The sequence below is a fragment of the Apostichopus japonicus genome, chromosome 8, assembly GCF_037975245.1.
Source record: "Apostichopus japonicus isolate 1M-3 chromosome 8, ASM3797524v1, whole genome shotgun sequence".
NCBI lineage: Eukaryota > Metazoa > Echinodermata > Holothuroidea > Aspidochirotida > Stichopodidae > Apostichopus > Apostichopus japonicus.
In genome coordinates this window covers 13,353,598-13,368,660 of record NC_092568.1, presented here as the reverse complement: position 1 = coordinate 13,368,660, position 15,063 = coordinate 13,353,598, and the positions used below count along the sequence as shown (strand labels likewise).

Genomic DNA, 15,063 nt, shown 5'->3' with positions numbered 1-15,063 from the left:
CTTTAAAGGAAAAATGTAAGCTCATTAATGCCATAATTATGATACATAGTAACACAAATTACATGAAGCTTGTCACTACCCATATAAGTCTGTCAAACCATCCAGCAAACAAAAATAATCATAATAATAATTAAAAAAAAGATCCTAACCTACATATGTAGTCAAATGTAGCTTGCTAAAGAGGGGAGGGGGTGGGGGAATGAGTTTTTATAGGCCAATGTTTGTATTAATTAAACTTGTTTACCTAACCTGTAGGCATTAATCTTAATATTTGTAGGCCATTACAATTACTACTGCTATCAGTCTTGGTGGTGTTTCTATACCCCTGTTATTCCTTGAAAATATGACTGTTTTAAAAGTGGAGCAATGGAGAAAGACCAATGCATGTCGCATAGGGAATGGTGATCAACTGGACAGGTGGAATCAACTCAGGCTTAGGCTATGTGTAAAGTATACTAACACAGAAATAGCAAAGTACGTATTGAACAGGTAGGCCATCCTGTTTGATGTGGGTTGTGTATAAACGTTAAGCTAGGTGGTTATAGGTTAAATACTAGGCCTACATTCCTTACTTCAATTATGCCTAAGAGTACAACATAGGCTTAATGTGAGTACTATATATTAAGCTACACCTCACATACGTCTCTGATAAGCAGATAGTAGCAGTAGCAGTCAGTCTAAACATAAGAATTTCACAGGTATTGAGTAATTTATTCTGATGCGACCCGATTTGACCTTTCCTGTGGAGATGCATATGTAATAGTTATATCATTTATAGGCGTGGCTTTACAGTTGGATAATAGGCCGTTAGTGCTACAAATTATTTGCTAATTTTTGCTACAAGCTTGTGAAAAAAGGGACATATTTTTGGGCAAAACATGTTTGTTACATGTTTAAAGTAGCTAAGATGACGGTTCATTTTGGATGACTTATGAAATGCATTATTGACCTTTAAACATCGGAGGCTCATCAATCAAAGTGGCTGGACTATGTGAGTCTATCACATAGATCATTAGGTCAGTTCCTCAGATACAACAGAAAACCCAAAGATACAAGACTTTATGACCTCAAGTAACATGTTACAATTACATTTAAAGTTGTCTTAATTTATGGATTGAATAATTACAGCTATATACAAAATTTGCGAAACAATAGATTAACATTAACCTGGACTGGACTGACAAACCATCAAAGGTGACAATTCTGGACTGGGATTGCTCTGGAATATTACCAGCATTCTGGACTGGGATCGCTCTGGAATATTACCAGCATTCAGGTTTGTCATTTTTCTTTGGCTGGACTACAGCACATCAACACTAAACTTCTGACTAGAGTCATCCTTCAAATATCTCAACAAATCTGATATTCTCACCTTTCTTTTCAGGGGATTGCCTGTCTTCCAGAGATGATATAGTTTTGCTTTTATCATTGGAACTAGTTGCCAGGGGTGAAAGCTGGCGTAAGTCCATTTTAACTGATCGGTACTCCATCTCACTGAAAACGAAAAGTTCATCATACAATTGAAAAAAAATGGACGACACCAGAGTATTTTAAATTTATGATTCAAGTCACTGTCAACGTGCATCTGTTATCTGATCATGACTTGGAATTCATGATCAATAAAGCATCTTATACAGCTAGTGGTCATATGAAGCTCTGCAACACAATTAAATCAGTTGTTTGCATGTCATTACTCAACTAATATAAATCTTGGTACACTTCCCCCACCAGGTCCATTCATCATTTCGATTATGTACCTGGCTTATTGTAGGTATTATTGAAGCATTCTTCTTATACACCTGATAAGATGCCACACTACTTTATGACAATCACTGTTATATATACAGATTAGGCTATGCCTTAAATACAGGTTTAAGTCTTGAAAATACCCTGAAGGTAAGCATTCATCTTACAGTGGTAAAGAGTGACAGATGTTCAATTCCTGACTAGTAGTAAAACTAGGAATTGTTGTTGTTACCTAACAAGATCAGTGTAACTGTGAGCTACAGAGTTCACCTGTGTTAAATGCTGATTTGCCTTATGCTATGTTTATTCATAGTCAGATGATGTTGTTAACTGTGAGAGATGAAGATTGTGTTGTCTCATCACAAATGTACTACCACAATGAAGATAGCCCATGGCAATGTAGCTTTTAAAGTCAGTCAGTGATGGGGCTAATTGGAAGTCGCATATATAGTTGGTACAAAGAAAAAACTCTTTTGAATTTCTCTTTTATAAACAAGCTATTTTTATATCACAGAAATGAAATTCATGCATTTGATTTCTGTTTGATGTGAGGTACTGCCATATCATGAGTTCTTTATTAGACCATTGCATGTCCTATGGCACTGCGCCAAAGCAAACACCAGACAGAGATAGTTATACATTAATTTCACATTGCAGTATATGTTCAAGCATATGTTTAATGTAAAATAGAAAAATATGAATATTAAACTAACAAAAACTACAACTGAAAGTTGAAATGTGCAACAATCTTTCTTTTCATACAGAAGTAGCATAAGAAGCTGGAGGGGAAAGTGACTTGCTCCCTTTCCAAAAAAAAAAAAATTAATTGTTAAAAAAGCACCATGTCCTGTTGATATGATTAAATTCTTATAATTACCAGAAACTGTTCCTCTGTCTATCCCTCTCTCCCATCCTCCCTGTTTCACCATCTCCACTCAAAGACAGGACTGAAAAAATTACAACAAACTATAGGGCATATATACTTCACAATATTATGTTCAATCAGCAAGTTTTCTCTTTACCGCTGATTATCTGCCAAAGCTAACAAAGTCAAACTACGCTAGTAAAACGTGTCACTGACCTAATGACCTGCATAATGAAGATGAATGCAGAGTCATTTGTATTTTTTGCGATGAGGAGAATGGCCGTTGCCTGCATCCATACATAGCCTCCATTCTTACACATCCACCGGAAGTAACCAGTCATAGTCTGACCTTTGCTCAACACTGTAGACAAAACAGAAACATCTTCCCAATCATATCCAATTTGTACACACAACCATTTCTAAATGAAAATAAACTAACAGGGTAAAGGAGTATCAAAGGTACTCACATTGCAAGGACCGAACTCTTTGTTTATGTTACAATATATATGTAATATGCAGAAAAGTGAATAATAATAACAAAGCCAATGACTTCCTTTGTTCTTCGTCTGGAACAATTTGTTGGGTCTGCTACTACTAGTATTTACTTAACTTGGATTCATCCAGTAACCTACTTTCAATGATATGTAGGCAAAAGGTCTTCTGTATTAAACTTGTAGGAATAGCCAACCCAAAGGTGTTGTTGATGCAATCTTTTGGAATCCTTAAATCATATTATTCCTGGATTGAGACAGTTAAAATGCCATAATTCGTGCCTTGAGTTATGTTTTGATGACTATATGGTTTTACCTTTTTTTTTATCCATTAAAATGACAACTCTCTAATATCTGTCTTAACTCTCGGTATGTTATTGAGAAGTATGAAAACATGTATTGGAGAAGTAACAAAGGCAAAGCTGCAAACTATAAAACAGAATATCTGTAAACAAAATTACCAGAAATGGTAGACTATAGAAAATCCTCACAGAGAAACCTTTCACCTATCATGGACACAACTCTCCAATGTTTTTCAAACACTAGAGCAGCCTTTTTTTCAAAAATACTAGCATTTCTTGAAAAGAGATTGCAACAAAAAAAGACGTCCTTATACCACTTTTTCACTCAATCAAAGTAACTGATTGAATTGGTCAGTCAGACACTCTTTACTGTAGAATAAAACACACATAAGAGCAAACTTTCAAAATTTCAAATTTAAGACTTTGGCTTCACCAGTTGAAATGAAACTTGCCTAAACAAATGACGTGACGTTTTACTATGGACTAGCATTAAACTATTTATCAATTTCATTCACAAAGCTGCTTTGACAAAAAGATGGCATAAAACAACTAATATTTTAGTTGCAACAATTCTCCTCTCCCTTCTTTTTCTACATGTCAGTTTCCTTGTTTGTAATGATGCTGTACCTCCTTAATGAGATATCTCACTCAATCAAAGGGATATCACATTAGTAGAGAATTCCATCTGTTAGTAATACCTCTTCTCAAATGAAAACTCTGGCCTCACTTAAAAGAAACTTTTCTAGTTAGGTTATGAACTATGCCCTGTGGTATCATGCTATTTATGTACTCTGTATGTAATTATCAATTTGTACAAATTGCTTGAATTAATCATAGAATTGAAATCACTAATGCTGAGCAAATCTTCTCCAAAGAAATCGTTTGATGAAAACTCTGGAATTTGTCCAACATAGAGTTTGTCACAAAAACATTCACGATTTTGATTAAATGTCACTAGGTCATGACCTAGAAGTGAAAAAAACAATTCCTTCTTCCTCTCGAGGACGTGTGATTGTAATCAACGAGAGATAACGGTGTGGGAAAGAGTTACAGACGATACACGAACGAGTAATCGACTTCCTTTCATGACTAAAGGAGCAATTTATAAAGAATCAAAATTTTAAATTATCCATGGTCTTTGAACCTTTAAATCTGGGTAAACTAATATTAGCACACACTGAGCTCATTAATGTTCCTATGTTCCCAATCAAATAAACAGGAGGACGCAGAACGGAAGCAGCTGGTGCAATAACAAAGCTATGAAACATGGTTTGGTATTTAAAGCAGCTTAGTGTGTTGGGTCAACACTCTCACCAACATTGCAATTGACTTTGACACCCATCTAGATATTTCTAGGTCACTGTTTCTCAGCCAGCCTGTTATTAACAAATTTGATCTGATTCACAAAATTCTATTCCCCAGACACTTTGTCTCACATCACAACTAGTCACACTTTGACTTGTCCTACTAGTTAACTTCATTGTTATGGGATATCGGTATCTGCTAGATGACATTTTTAAACTCGAGATGCTACTTTAAAGTCACTGACTTTGCAGACAAAGTTACAGCAAGAGACACTTCCAGTTTTACCAAATCCACAAAGTGATGAACGGAAGTAAACAACTTACTGTCCAGGTGTCGATGCCTCATAGATTTCACATCTTGCGCGTGTAAGAAACTGTACAGGTTGCGACCTATGACCTCACTCACAGTGTAATCTAGGAAATCCACCATTCTAAGCAAAAGTAAACGGAAAACAACAGCAAATTACTCAAAGAACGAAATAAATATTAAAAACTACATATTTTTCAGTAATAAATACCATCCACAATTCACACTAGATTTATATCCCTCATGACTACACTTACAATTATTAAAAATTAACAATACCATATTTTGCTTTCTTCATCAATACCTAGTTTGTTTTTTGGCACTGGAATAAACAGAGACCGAAAAACACCAGTTCTTGCAAACATTACTTGAAGATCAAAGTAAATATTAAAAACTAAATATTTTTCAGTAATAAATACAATCCACAACTGACACCAGGATAGCCAGATTTATATCCCTTGTGACTACACGTACAATTATTAAAAATGAACAATACTATATTTTGCTTTCTTTATCAAAACTTGTTTTTTTTGTGCTTAAAACGCCAGTTCTTGCAAACATTCGAAAATGTTCTGTATCAATGGTTTGCTTAGAAGAGATGTGATTTTTATTGAATTAGAGCAGTCATACATTCCTTGACGTTTGATAGACTAGGCCCTTCCCACCCCCCACCCTAACCCAAAGTGTTAAAGATCACCTGTTTTTGCTTTCAGGGGATGCTTCTATCACTTATTTTGCAATTGCCCTCCCTTTATCCCCTTCCCCCTATATTTCCTGCCTCCGGTGACTTGGGATGAGATTACCAAACAGTGCGACACCTGTCGCATATGCTGTACAGTACTGTGACAATGTTTGGTCAAATTAGTACATAGAGAATAACTGTGCAAATCCAGTTGATTATACTGCCACCCAAGCTACAAGCTATGCACACTTGGCTGTCATTAGACACATTGTATGAGGTTTAATAGGCCTTATGTCCCCAACGGACCAACGATAATCTACATTGGATCATGAGCAGAGCATGTGACATTTTAAACAAGATATGAAAATCAAACATATCATTAATTTCAACCATCCAAATTGCAGACTACGGACACTATGTACACAACACCGCATACCATCAAACATATCCTATGTGAAAGAAACAGAAACTTTATCACCCAAAGAGATCCTTTTATCTCAATTTGCAGCAGCAGTGCAGTATCAATTGACAGTTTCAGATCATATACTGTCCCTTTATTAGTGTTCCAACTATTCAAGAAAAGCCTAAGTCGACCTGTTACTTAAGAAGAGCAAGTGGCTATAGGAGGAGAAATGACTTAAATACCACCTGAACTTGTGAAAGTTTAATATATCTCTTCATTGTTTGAGCAGACTTTAAATAACTCTGCTTTAACAGTTTCAACAATAATTTAGATCATCTTTGACCTCTATTTGATTATCAGAACAATTATATCACCCTAACAGTGTCTGTGCAGCTGTACTATAGATTAGTATATATACTCAAATGGCTATAGGAACCATACCACAATTAAAGCAGCGTACGTCTCCCTGAAAAATTAACTGTTGGAAAATAGCCCTAGATTCATCTACTGAAGTGACCTTTTTCTTGGGCATTTTTTTCAGTTATCATCATTATGTCTGTTCTTATGCTGGAAAGTTGAAGAAGATGAATAAAATACTGATGGTCTAAAAATCTGACGGATTAAAGATGTTTAAAGGCATTTTAGAAAATCCTTGGAGAAACCTGAAGATTCTGCAGCGAGAGCTGGTAGATGGGTTGGGGAGCACTATGCTAACCTTTGGCCTCTTCTAGCTCAAACTCTAAACTGTCATTGTGGCAAAAAATGAATGTAGTATGACAGCCCAGGCCATCAGCTATCATATCTAGGACATTTCATTTAAAAACATCTATCTATGCTCAAGCAGCCTTGAAAAATGAAAACTTTAGTGTGTAAGTCAATGGAGCAGTCAATTGTTGATACGACACCTTCTGTATATATTGCAAACATGACTTCTAATGTGACATTCCGTATTGTAAATTGTGTCACTTCACAATTAATTTAATACCTGGTTGGTCACAATCTGATATAAGTCCTTGTAAATATCACTATCAGCTTCACTCTTTGGATTTTCATTTGTAATACTAACAAATGATTTCTGAGCCCTGTTATGTTAATTTTGTCTGTTACGGTATTACCTATACTTTGCAATCAAAGTTTCTTATGAGCATATTAAATTTTTTTTATAACCTCTGACATTAAATGGCATTTGATTTTCTCAAATTTAATCCAATCAATGTGTTGGCATCAACTAAACCAACGGTCAGTCACATCTGAGTTGGTAGTGTGCAGATTCTGACAGACAGATAGATAGACTGACAGATAAACTGACCGATGCAATGCTTTGCCATCATGGTTCTTTTACTTGGAGAGCCAATTGAGCCGAAAAGCTAACATGAGGTATTACCAACCTGTCATCGCAGTAAGTGATTTTGAAATCAACTCCAACTTTGCATACAAAGCATGTTGGCTCTAGCTTGAGTTCGTTGAAAGTTGGAGGCGGTAACGCTACGGCCAGACCGACAAAGCCCAAGATCTCTGGATTCTGAGTATTATATTCAGCTGGATTGACTCTTGGTCTCAGTGACCCTGTTATATGAATAACCTGCAATATAAAAACAGACATATATGATTATTACAGAAATAGGACAACAAGAAAAACTTCTCCAATACTGCACACTGTTCACTGATGCCAGTGTCAACCCACACTTAAACTTTACAGTAGTTTAAAAATGTCAACAAGTTAAAGATTTTGTACTATGTTATTTCTCTGCCTCAATAGTTCAAATGGAAACATACATAGGCAGAATTGTATAATAATACAATGAAGAGATATAACTACTTCTATGATAATAGTATAGCAAATCAAGCTACTTTGTAATGGTAATCTATTAACAGTAACATGAACATATTCACAATATTTACCTTTGCATCTTCTTTGCAAATAGAAACAGTATGTAAGAAGTTTATTAATAAAGAATAATGGGTATACAATCAGTCATTCAGGTGACTCAAATGAAATATATCTTATTAAATTTATCTCTCCATTCATTTGTCAATAAAACATTTTTTTTTGGGGGGGGATCAAGGTGTGACCTAAGGTACAGTCAATGTTTGAAGTACAGCCCTTATCTGACACAAATTTAAGCATGCTCCTAAAAGTGGAGTGACAAAAAAGCTTCACATAGTATCCCCTTGAGCATAATGTTTTAACTCACATTTTATTGCCTTTTGTCCTTGGAAGACATCAAAGATTTACACAGTACAGACACTGATGTAGTAATATTAGAGGGTTAGATAAATCTCTACAAAGAGCACCAGGGTTTAGCCACAATATCATCAAGTTAGTCATATTTGGAAAAGAATGACTGTCCTAAAAGTTAAGCTGAGGACAAAGTTGCCACATTTTATCAATCATCCATTCCAGTGAAAGGTCTGTTTGCAAGAGAAAATGTGACTATTTATGTGCTCATCGTGTGATAGCTAATACTTTTAACATAGCCAACCTGGCTTTATAAACCGTAACCCTTGTATACTTCCAAATTCTCTAACTTTAATGTTATAACCACAGGGCTTGGAGTACACTTTTACACTAATGTCACTATGTACAAATGTGTAGACACATCGAACTTGCCCGAAATATTTTCAATCTTTTATGTCATGATATATTAGCTTTTTCACATCAGCTAAATGTTCCCATGAAACAGATTTTTGAAGAGGGTAGGCCATCATAGAAATGACTGGACCTTTTTGAAATTTGTCTAATGCATAGTCTCTCTTGGTACTGCAAGTAGCTAATTAGCAGAGCCGCAGGGAAATGTATACCAACGCTGTCACGTTAAACATTTAACACAGGCATATACAGTTATGACATGAGTAGAGGTGGGGGAAGGAAGGAGGAGGTGGAAGGAAGGAGGGGGTGGGGGAAGGAAGGAGGGGGTGGAAGGAAACTCCAGGTTTGTCATATCTAGGCAAGGTGCATAGTTCCTAGCCTGGACTCAAACTCGGACTTGGAGTGCCCTGGGCTTGGAATTGTCTCAAGACTCCCGACTTGTCTCAGACTCTGATGACTTCAGTCTCGCTGGGACTTGGATCTGCTGGACTGGACTAAAGCAATCAATTGAAATTTAAAATGAACATATGAACCTAATTTATGGAGGTAATGTAACATGCTAACATGAACGGATTAACCTACTTTATACCCCGATGATCTGAAGTTCACACCTCTCTTTGTGAGGGTTGATTTCATCCGTACTAGGAAGGATCTTTCATACCCTGTTGATTTAGCTGTAAGGGCCATGCTAAGGCCTTCTGAAAGACACAAAGAAAGAAGAGAAAGCTGAAGTTTACAAAGATTGATAAAGGGTCAAAGATTTCTTAATGGACAATGTGGGTTTCCTCCTCCTACTTTTAACTACCAGTGACCCCTCCCCTCCCCTCCCCTCACCCACCTCCGTCCTCCAAACACATTTTGATGGCAAGCCATAAATAAGTTTCCCCCAGTTTTTTTAACACACAAGAAAAAGAGAACTGAGACTTGAGAAAAAGTTGGTAATTGTTATTTAAACTTAAACCAAAAGCATTTCTTTGGGAATCATATGAATAAAGAATGTAAGAGTAATCCACTAATCATATACAAGTATCCAAATGTTTTGTAATGAAGTCCAATAGGTACTGAAAAAGTTTCTCTGTAGAAGTAGTATCTGTCCTCTCCGCATTAATTACAAAGGGACTAAAGAAGGATGCAAACGATATTTACAATTTCTTGTCGGGAGGTGGGAGGTGGGAAGAGGCATATGGAATTCAGAATTACAATTAATGATAATCACTATGACTGGCAATAGACAAGGTTTATCAGTGCATTTGTAAAATATGAAAGAAGCTTTCAGTGGCAGAGCTCTCTGTTTTAGCAAAAGTGTCCAAGGAGGGTTCCATTTTCTGCTAATAGTGGTGGTGTATATAAAAAGTTAATAAATGATGATGCAACAAAACATTTCTAATACAATTGTTTATAGATATTTTTCGCTCTTCTTTGTTTCCTGTTTCAATGCAGTTTTACTCAAGAACAGACTATAATGATTCATGCATTGTGTTGTGAGCCAACTTCAAAATGGGACAATTGTCGGCAAAGGTCCACATAGATTTCCCTTTTAAGCTGTATGAGTCATACGCCTGCTAACACGGGTAGTATTTTTTTCGGGAGAAAGGAATTGATGTGATATCAAAATAAACAGTAGGATAAAACTAAGTCACAGAATGGGTTTTACAACTATAACAGCAGGCCTCCAAATTCAGGCAATTTACTGCCTAAATGCAAGTGGACGTCACCATTTGCCAGTAAAAAAAACAAAGCACTTGCAGTTTTCTGCTAAAAGACAATAAAGAACATATACTGCAAAAAAAGTGATGACACTTCGTAAAAGTAACAAACTTTCTCAAGGCATCAATGTGACTCTGAAGTAACTGAGAAACTAACAATATATTAGTATTCATGGATTAACATAGCAGTATATATTTTGCAAACACAACCATAAACAAATGATCATCTGGTCACACAATATGTAGACACCAATGACTTCAGTTAGAGACAAAGACTTCCTGAAAGTCAGTCTCCAACCAAATGACACGAAGCGGAAACTATTGAGGAACTTGTACAAAATGCTTCATGATTTCTACGGAAATAAGAATGAGCTTGGAAACGTTCCAACTGTTTTAGAGAATGTGACTGTAGCCTTTAGGACCAGATTGTATCAATTATGTTGTTGGAGACATTGCAGAGTTTAATACTGAATGAAAACTATATGGTTGGTGCCAGTATATTGGTAATGGTGGATACAACAACCATCTGATGGTTATAGATGTTATGGTGGGACTGATGGTACCAATCATATGGGATGTAGTTGCATGGATGCAATATAGAGGGACAGGGTAGTACCTATCATGTTGCACAGCTAGAGGTGGGATACAGAGAAGTAATAGCAATCCCCCCCCCCCCCGAATGCCACCTCCCCTCTAAAAAATACCTTTTAGATGAAGATGTCACATGGATGACTTGGTGGGTACCTACTATGTCATGTTGTTGGAGACAGCTTTTGATGGACCAGTTGGTAACTCCCATGTGGTGTTCTTCCACTTATATCAGAGCCAGATGCCTACACCCTATGACATGTTTAGAGATGGGATACAACAGGCTGAATAATACCCACCATGTGATGTTGTTGGGATAGATTATAGCTACCATGTGATGTAGGTTAACGCTGGTGCCTTTCCTGTAGGTAACACCGGTGCCTAACCGGGAGGTTAATGCCAGTAGGTTAGCTCAGTGGTTAACGCCGGTGCCTTTCAATCATAAGGTCCCCGGTTCGAGTCACACCAAGATTAATGTATGTCGTCCAGTTACAGAGTTGTTGACAATTGACAATTCATAATCATGGACGTTAAATATGAATGTAAGAGACAGACTTTGGTCAGCGTGCAGCTTTGATAAGCCAATGAGGCTTCTTCGCGAGTTCCTGCTTGCAGGAGGATCTAAAATACATGTAGTTGGGATAGATTATACCTACCACGTGATGTTGTTGGTGATGGTATGGTGGGATAGATTATACCTACCATGTGATGTTGTTGGTGATAGATTATACCTACTGTACCATGTGATATACTTGGTATAGATTATACCTACCATGTGATGTTGTTGGATAGATTATACCTACCATGTGATATAGTTGGTATAGATTATACCTACCATGTGATATAGTTGGTATAGATTATACCTACTGTACCATGTGATATAGTTGGTATAGATTATACCTACCATGTGATGTTGTTGGATAGATTATACCTACCATGTGATGAAGTTGGTATAGATTATACCTACCATGTGATGTAGTTGGTATAGATTATACCTACCATGTGATATAGTTGGTATAGATTATACCTACCATGTGATGTTGTTGGATAGATTATACCTACCATGTGATATAGTTGGTATAGATTATACCTACCATGTGATGTAGTTGGGTTAGATTATAGCTACCATGTGATGTAGTTGGGTTAGATTATACCTACCATGTGATGTAGTTGGGTTAGATTATACCTACCATGTGATATAGTTGGTATAGATTATACCTACCATGTGATGTAGTTGGTATAGATTATAGCTACCATGTGATATAGTTGGTATAGATTATACCTACCTTGTGATGTAGTTGGTATAGATTATAGCTACCATGTGATATAGTTGGTATAGATTATACCTACCATGTGATGTAGTTGGGTTAGATTATACCTACCATGTGATATAGTTGGTATAGATTATACCTACCATGTGATGTAGTTGGGTTAGATTATAGCTACCATGTGATGTAGTTGGTATAGATTATAGCTACCATGTGATGAAGTTGGTATAGATTATACCTACCATGTGATGTAGTTGGGTTAGATTATAGCTACCATGTGATGTAGTTGGTATAGATTATACCTACCATGTGATGTAGTTGGGTTAGATTATACCTACCATGTGATGTAGTTGGTATAGATTATAGCTACCATGTGATATAGTTGGTATAGATTATACCTACCATGTGATGTAGTTGGGTTAGATTATACCTACCATGTGATGTAGTTGGTATAGATTATAGCTACCATGTGATATAGTTGGTATAGATTATACCTACCATGTGATGTAGTTGGGTTAGATTATAGCTACCATGTGATGTAGTTGGTATAGATTATAGCTACCATGTGATATAGTTGGTATAGATTATACCTACCATGTGATGTAGTTGGGTTAGATTATACCTACCATGTGATGTAGTTGGTATAGATTATAGCTACCATGTGATATAGTTGGTATAGATTATACCTACCATGTGATGTAGTTGGGTTAGATTATAGCTACCATGTGATGTAGTTGGTATAGATTATAGCTACCATGTGATATAGTTGGTATAGATTATACCTACCATGTGATGTAGTTGGGTTAGATTATAGCTACCATGTGATGTAGTTGGGTTAGATTATACCTACCATGTGATGTTGTTGGATAGATTATAGCTACCATGTGATATAGATGGTATAGATTATAGCTACCATGTGATGTAGTTGGTATAGATTATACCTACCATGTGATGTAGTTGGGTTAGATTATACCTACCATGTGATGTTGTTGGATAGATTATAGCTACCATGTGATATAGTTGGTATAGATTATACCTACCATGTGATGTACTTGGTATAGATTATACCTACCATGTGATGTAGTTGGGTTAGATTATAGCTACCATGTGATGTAGTTGGTATAGATTATACCTACCATGTGATGTAGTTGGTATAAATTATACCTACCATGTGATGTTGTTGGATATATTATACCTACCATGTGATGTAGTTGGTGATGGTACGGTGGGATAGATTATACCTACCATGTGATGTTGTTGGTGATGGTATGTTGGGACTGGAGGGTACACTGTCTCCTTCTTCCTTCTTACTGTGGTTGACTCCACAAAGTCTGGGTGGTAACTTCATGCCTAGTTCCTCTGCTAATTCCGTGTGATCACCTTGATGGACAAAGTCAAAAATACTACTGCCAGTCAGCTCTACCTAGAAAACAAAATGAAATCAATGTCTGTCATTACTTATTACTGATAATACAAAGCCACTTATCACCAAGACTTCCACATTTATTGATTGCGCTAACCTTTCTTTGAAAACTGATGAGTTCAATGTGACATGAATGTTACCGTTGTATTCTTACTTAATTAATCTCCAAACATTTACAAAGGATACTAATGAAACAATGTTGTTAGGACTTGCAAATGCATTGACATAATATATTGAAACAAGAGGCCTGGTCTTGTAACTGTAGGCTGGTTTCCTGTGGTTAGTGTCCTATACTGAGTGTAGTTCTTGTATGGACTGGATTAATGTATTCATGGTTACATTGATAACATTTTCTATCTGGAACCAGTTATGAAGGCGAGTGTCTCATGTTTCATTGATCAGCATCATCAAGATTACCTCTGATTACTCTCTCCAACAGGCTAACTTCCTTGATGTCACCATCCAGAAATGAACTGGCACCCTCACTACCGATCTGTACACAAACCTAGACACCCACACTAGTACCACACCAGTACCTCCAGTACTCCTCACATCAGTACCTCCATCCACACCACTGTTAGACTGATATTGCCTTCTATCCAGCTCTTCGCCTTCGCAGAATTTGCTCTAATAATTATAATTTGCTTCACCAGGTACAGAACCTATGGCAGAATCTCATTGAGATAGGAGGACAGTGCCAGGAGAGTTCACCAAGCCATTCAAATAGCTCTCTGCCTGCCTGGATGCACTGTCCTAGAAGAGAAGCCCGAGAGAACTGAAGACAACCTCCAGATTCCTCGCTGTCACTTTCCATCCCAATCTCCCTTTTCTTTGCCAGCTTACTAACAACCATCATCACATCCTCCACACCTCGGATCATCTTCAAAGAGCCATTCCTGACAGGCCAACCGTTGCCTACAGATGCCCCTATAACCTGTGGGATTTGATGATTCCTGCTGCTGTACCATCTTTTACTTCATACTCCACCTCCGTCGGGCCAGCATGGTACTCTCAAATGTTCTCTTCCCTCCGGGTGTATTGTCTGCAAGGTCCACCATCTCGAGACCAAGACTACTCTCAAGAAACAACAGATCCACAGTCAACACTTTGAAGGAAGCTGGGCGACATTCCAAACTTTCTAACCACACTATTTTGGGTATGATGGAAGCTGGCATTGAATTTCTAGGTAATCACCCCAATACAGTTTGCCTCCTCAGAATGTTTGTGAATCCAACACTTTTGCACCATTCAAACACATGATCTCAACATTCAATAAGAGAATGACTAAACCCCTCCAATTCTCTCCCCCCCCCCCATTCCTCCAGCCTCGCTCTTCCTTTCTATTCATATTCACAAGTTATCCTTCCTAATCCCTTTTCACCTCCATT

General features: G+C 37.0%; 1 protein-coding gene across 7 annotated transcripts in view; it reads right to left on the bottom strand.

Moving 5' to 3' along the window:
• LOC139970471 (neuronal PAS domain-containing protein 3-like) overlaps window positions 1–15,063 on the bottom strand; it is a 113,449-nt gene that overhangs the window by 15,217 nt on the left and 83,169 nt on the right. For 6 of the 7 annotated variants that reach the window (XM_071976214.1, XM_071976218.1, XM_071976215.1 and 3 more), the window contains 6 exons: window positions 13,498–13,675; window positions 9,273–9,388; window positions 7,489–7,682; window positions 5,033–5,139; window positions 2,828–2,972; window positions 1,373–1,494 (listed from right to left, as the gene is read on the bottom strand). In XM_071976214.1, the coding sequence (XP_071832315.1) occupies window positions 1,373–1,494; window positions 2,828–2,972; window positions 5,033–5,139; window positions 7,489–7,682; window positions 9,273–9,388; window positions 13,498–13,675 (862 nt within the window). The remainder of the gene's footprint in view (window positions 1–1,372; window positions 1,495–2,827; window positions 2,973–5,032; window positions 5,140–7,488; window positions 7,683–9,272; window positions 9,389–13,497; window positions 13,676–15,063) is intronic. The other variant, XM_071976219.1, reaches the window with a different exon arrangement.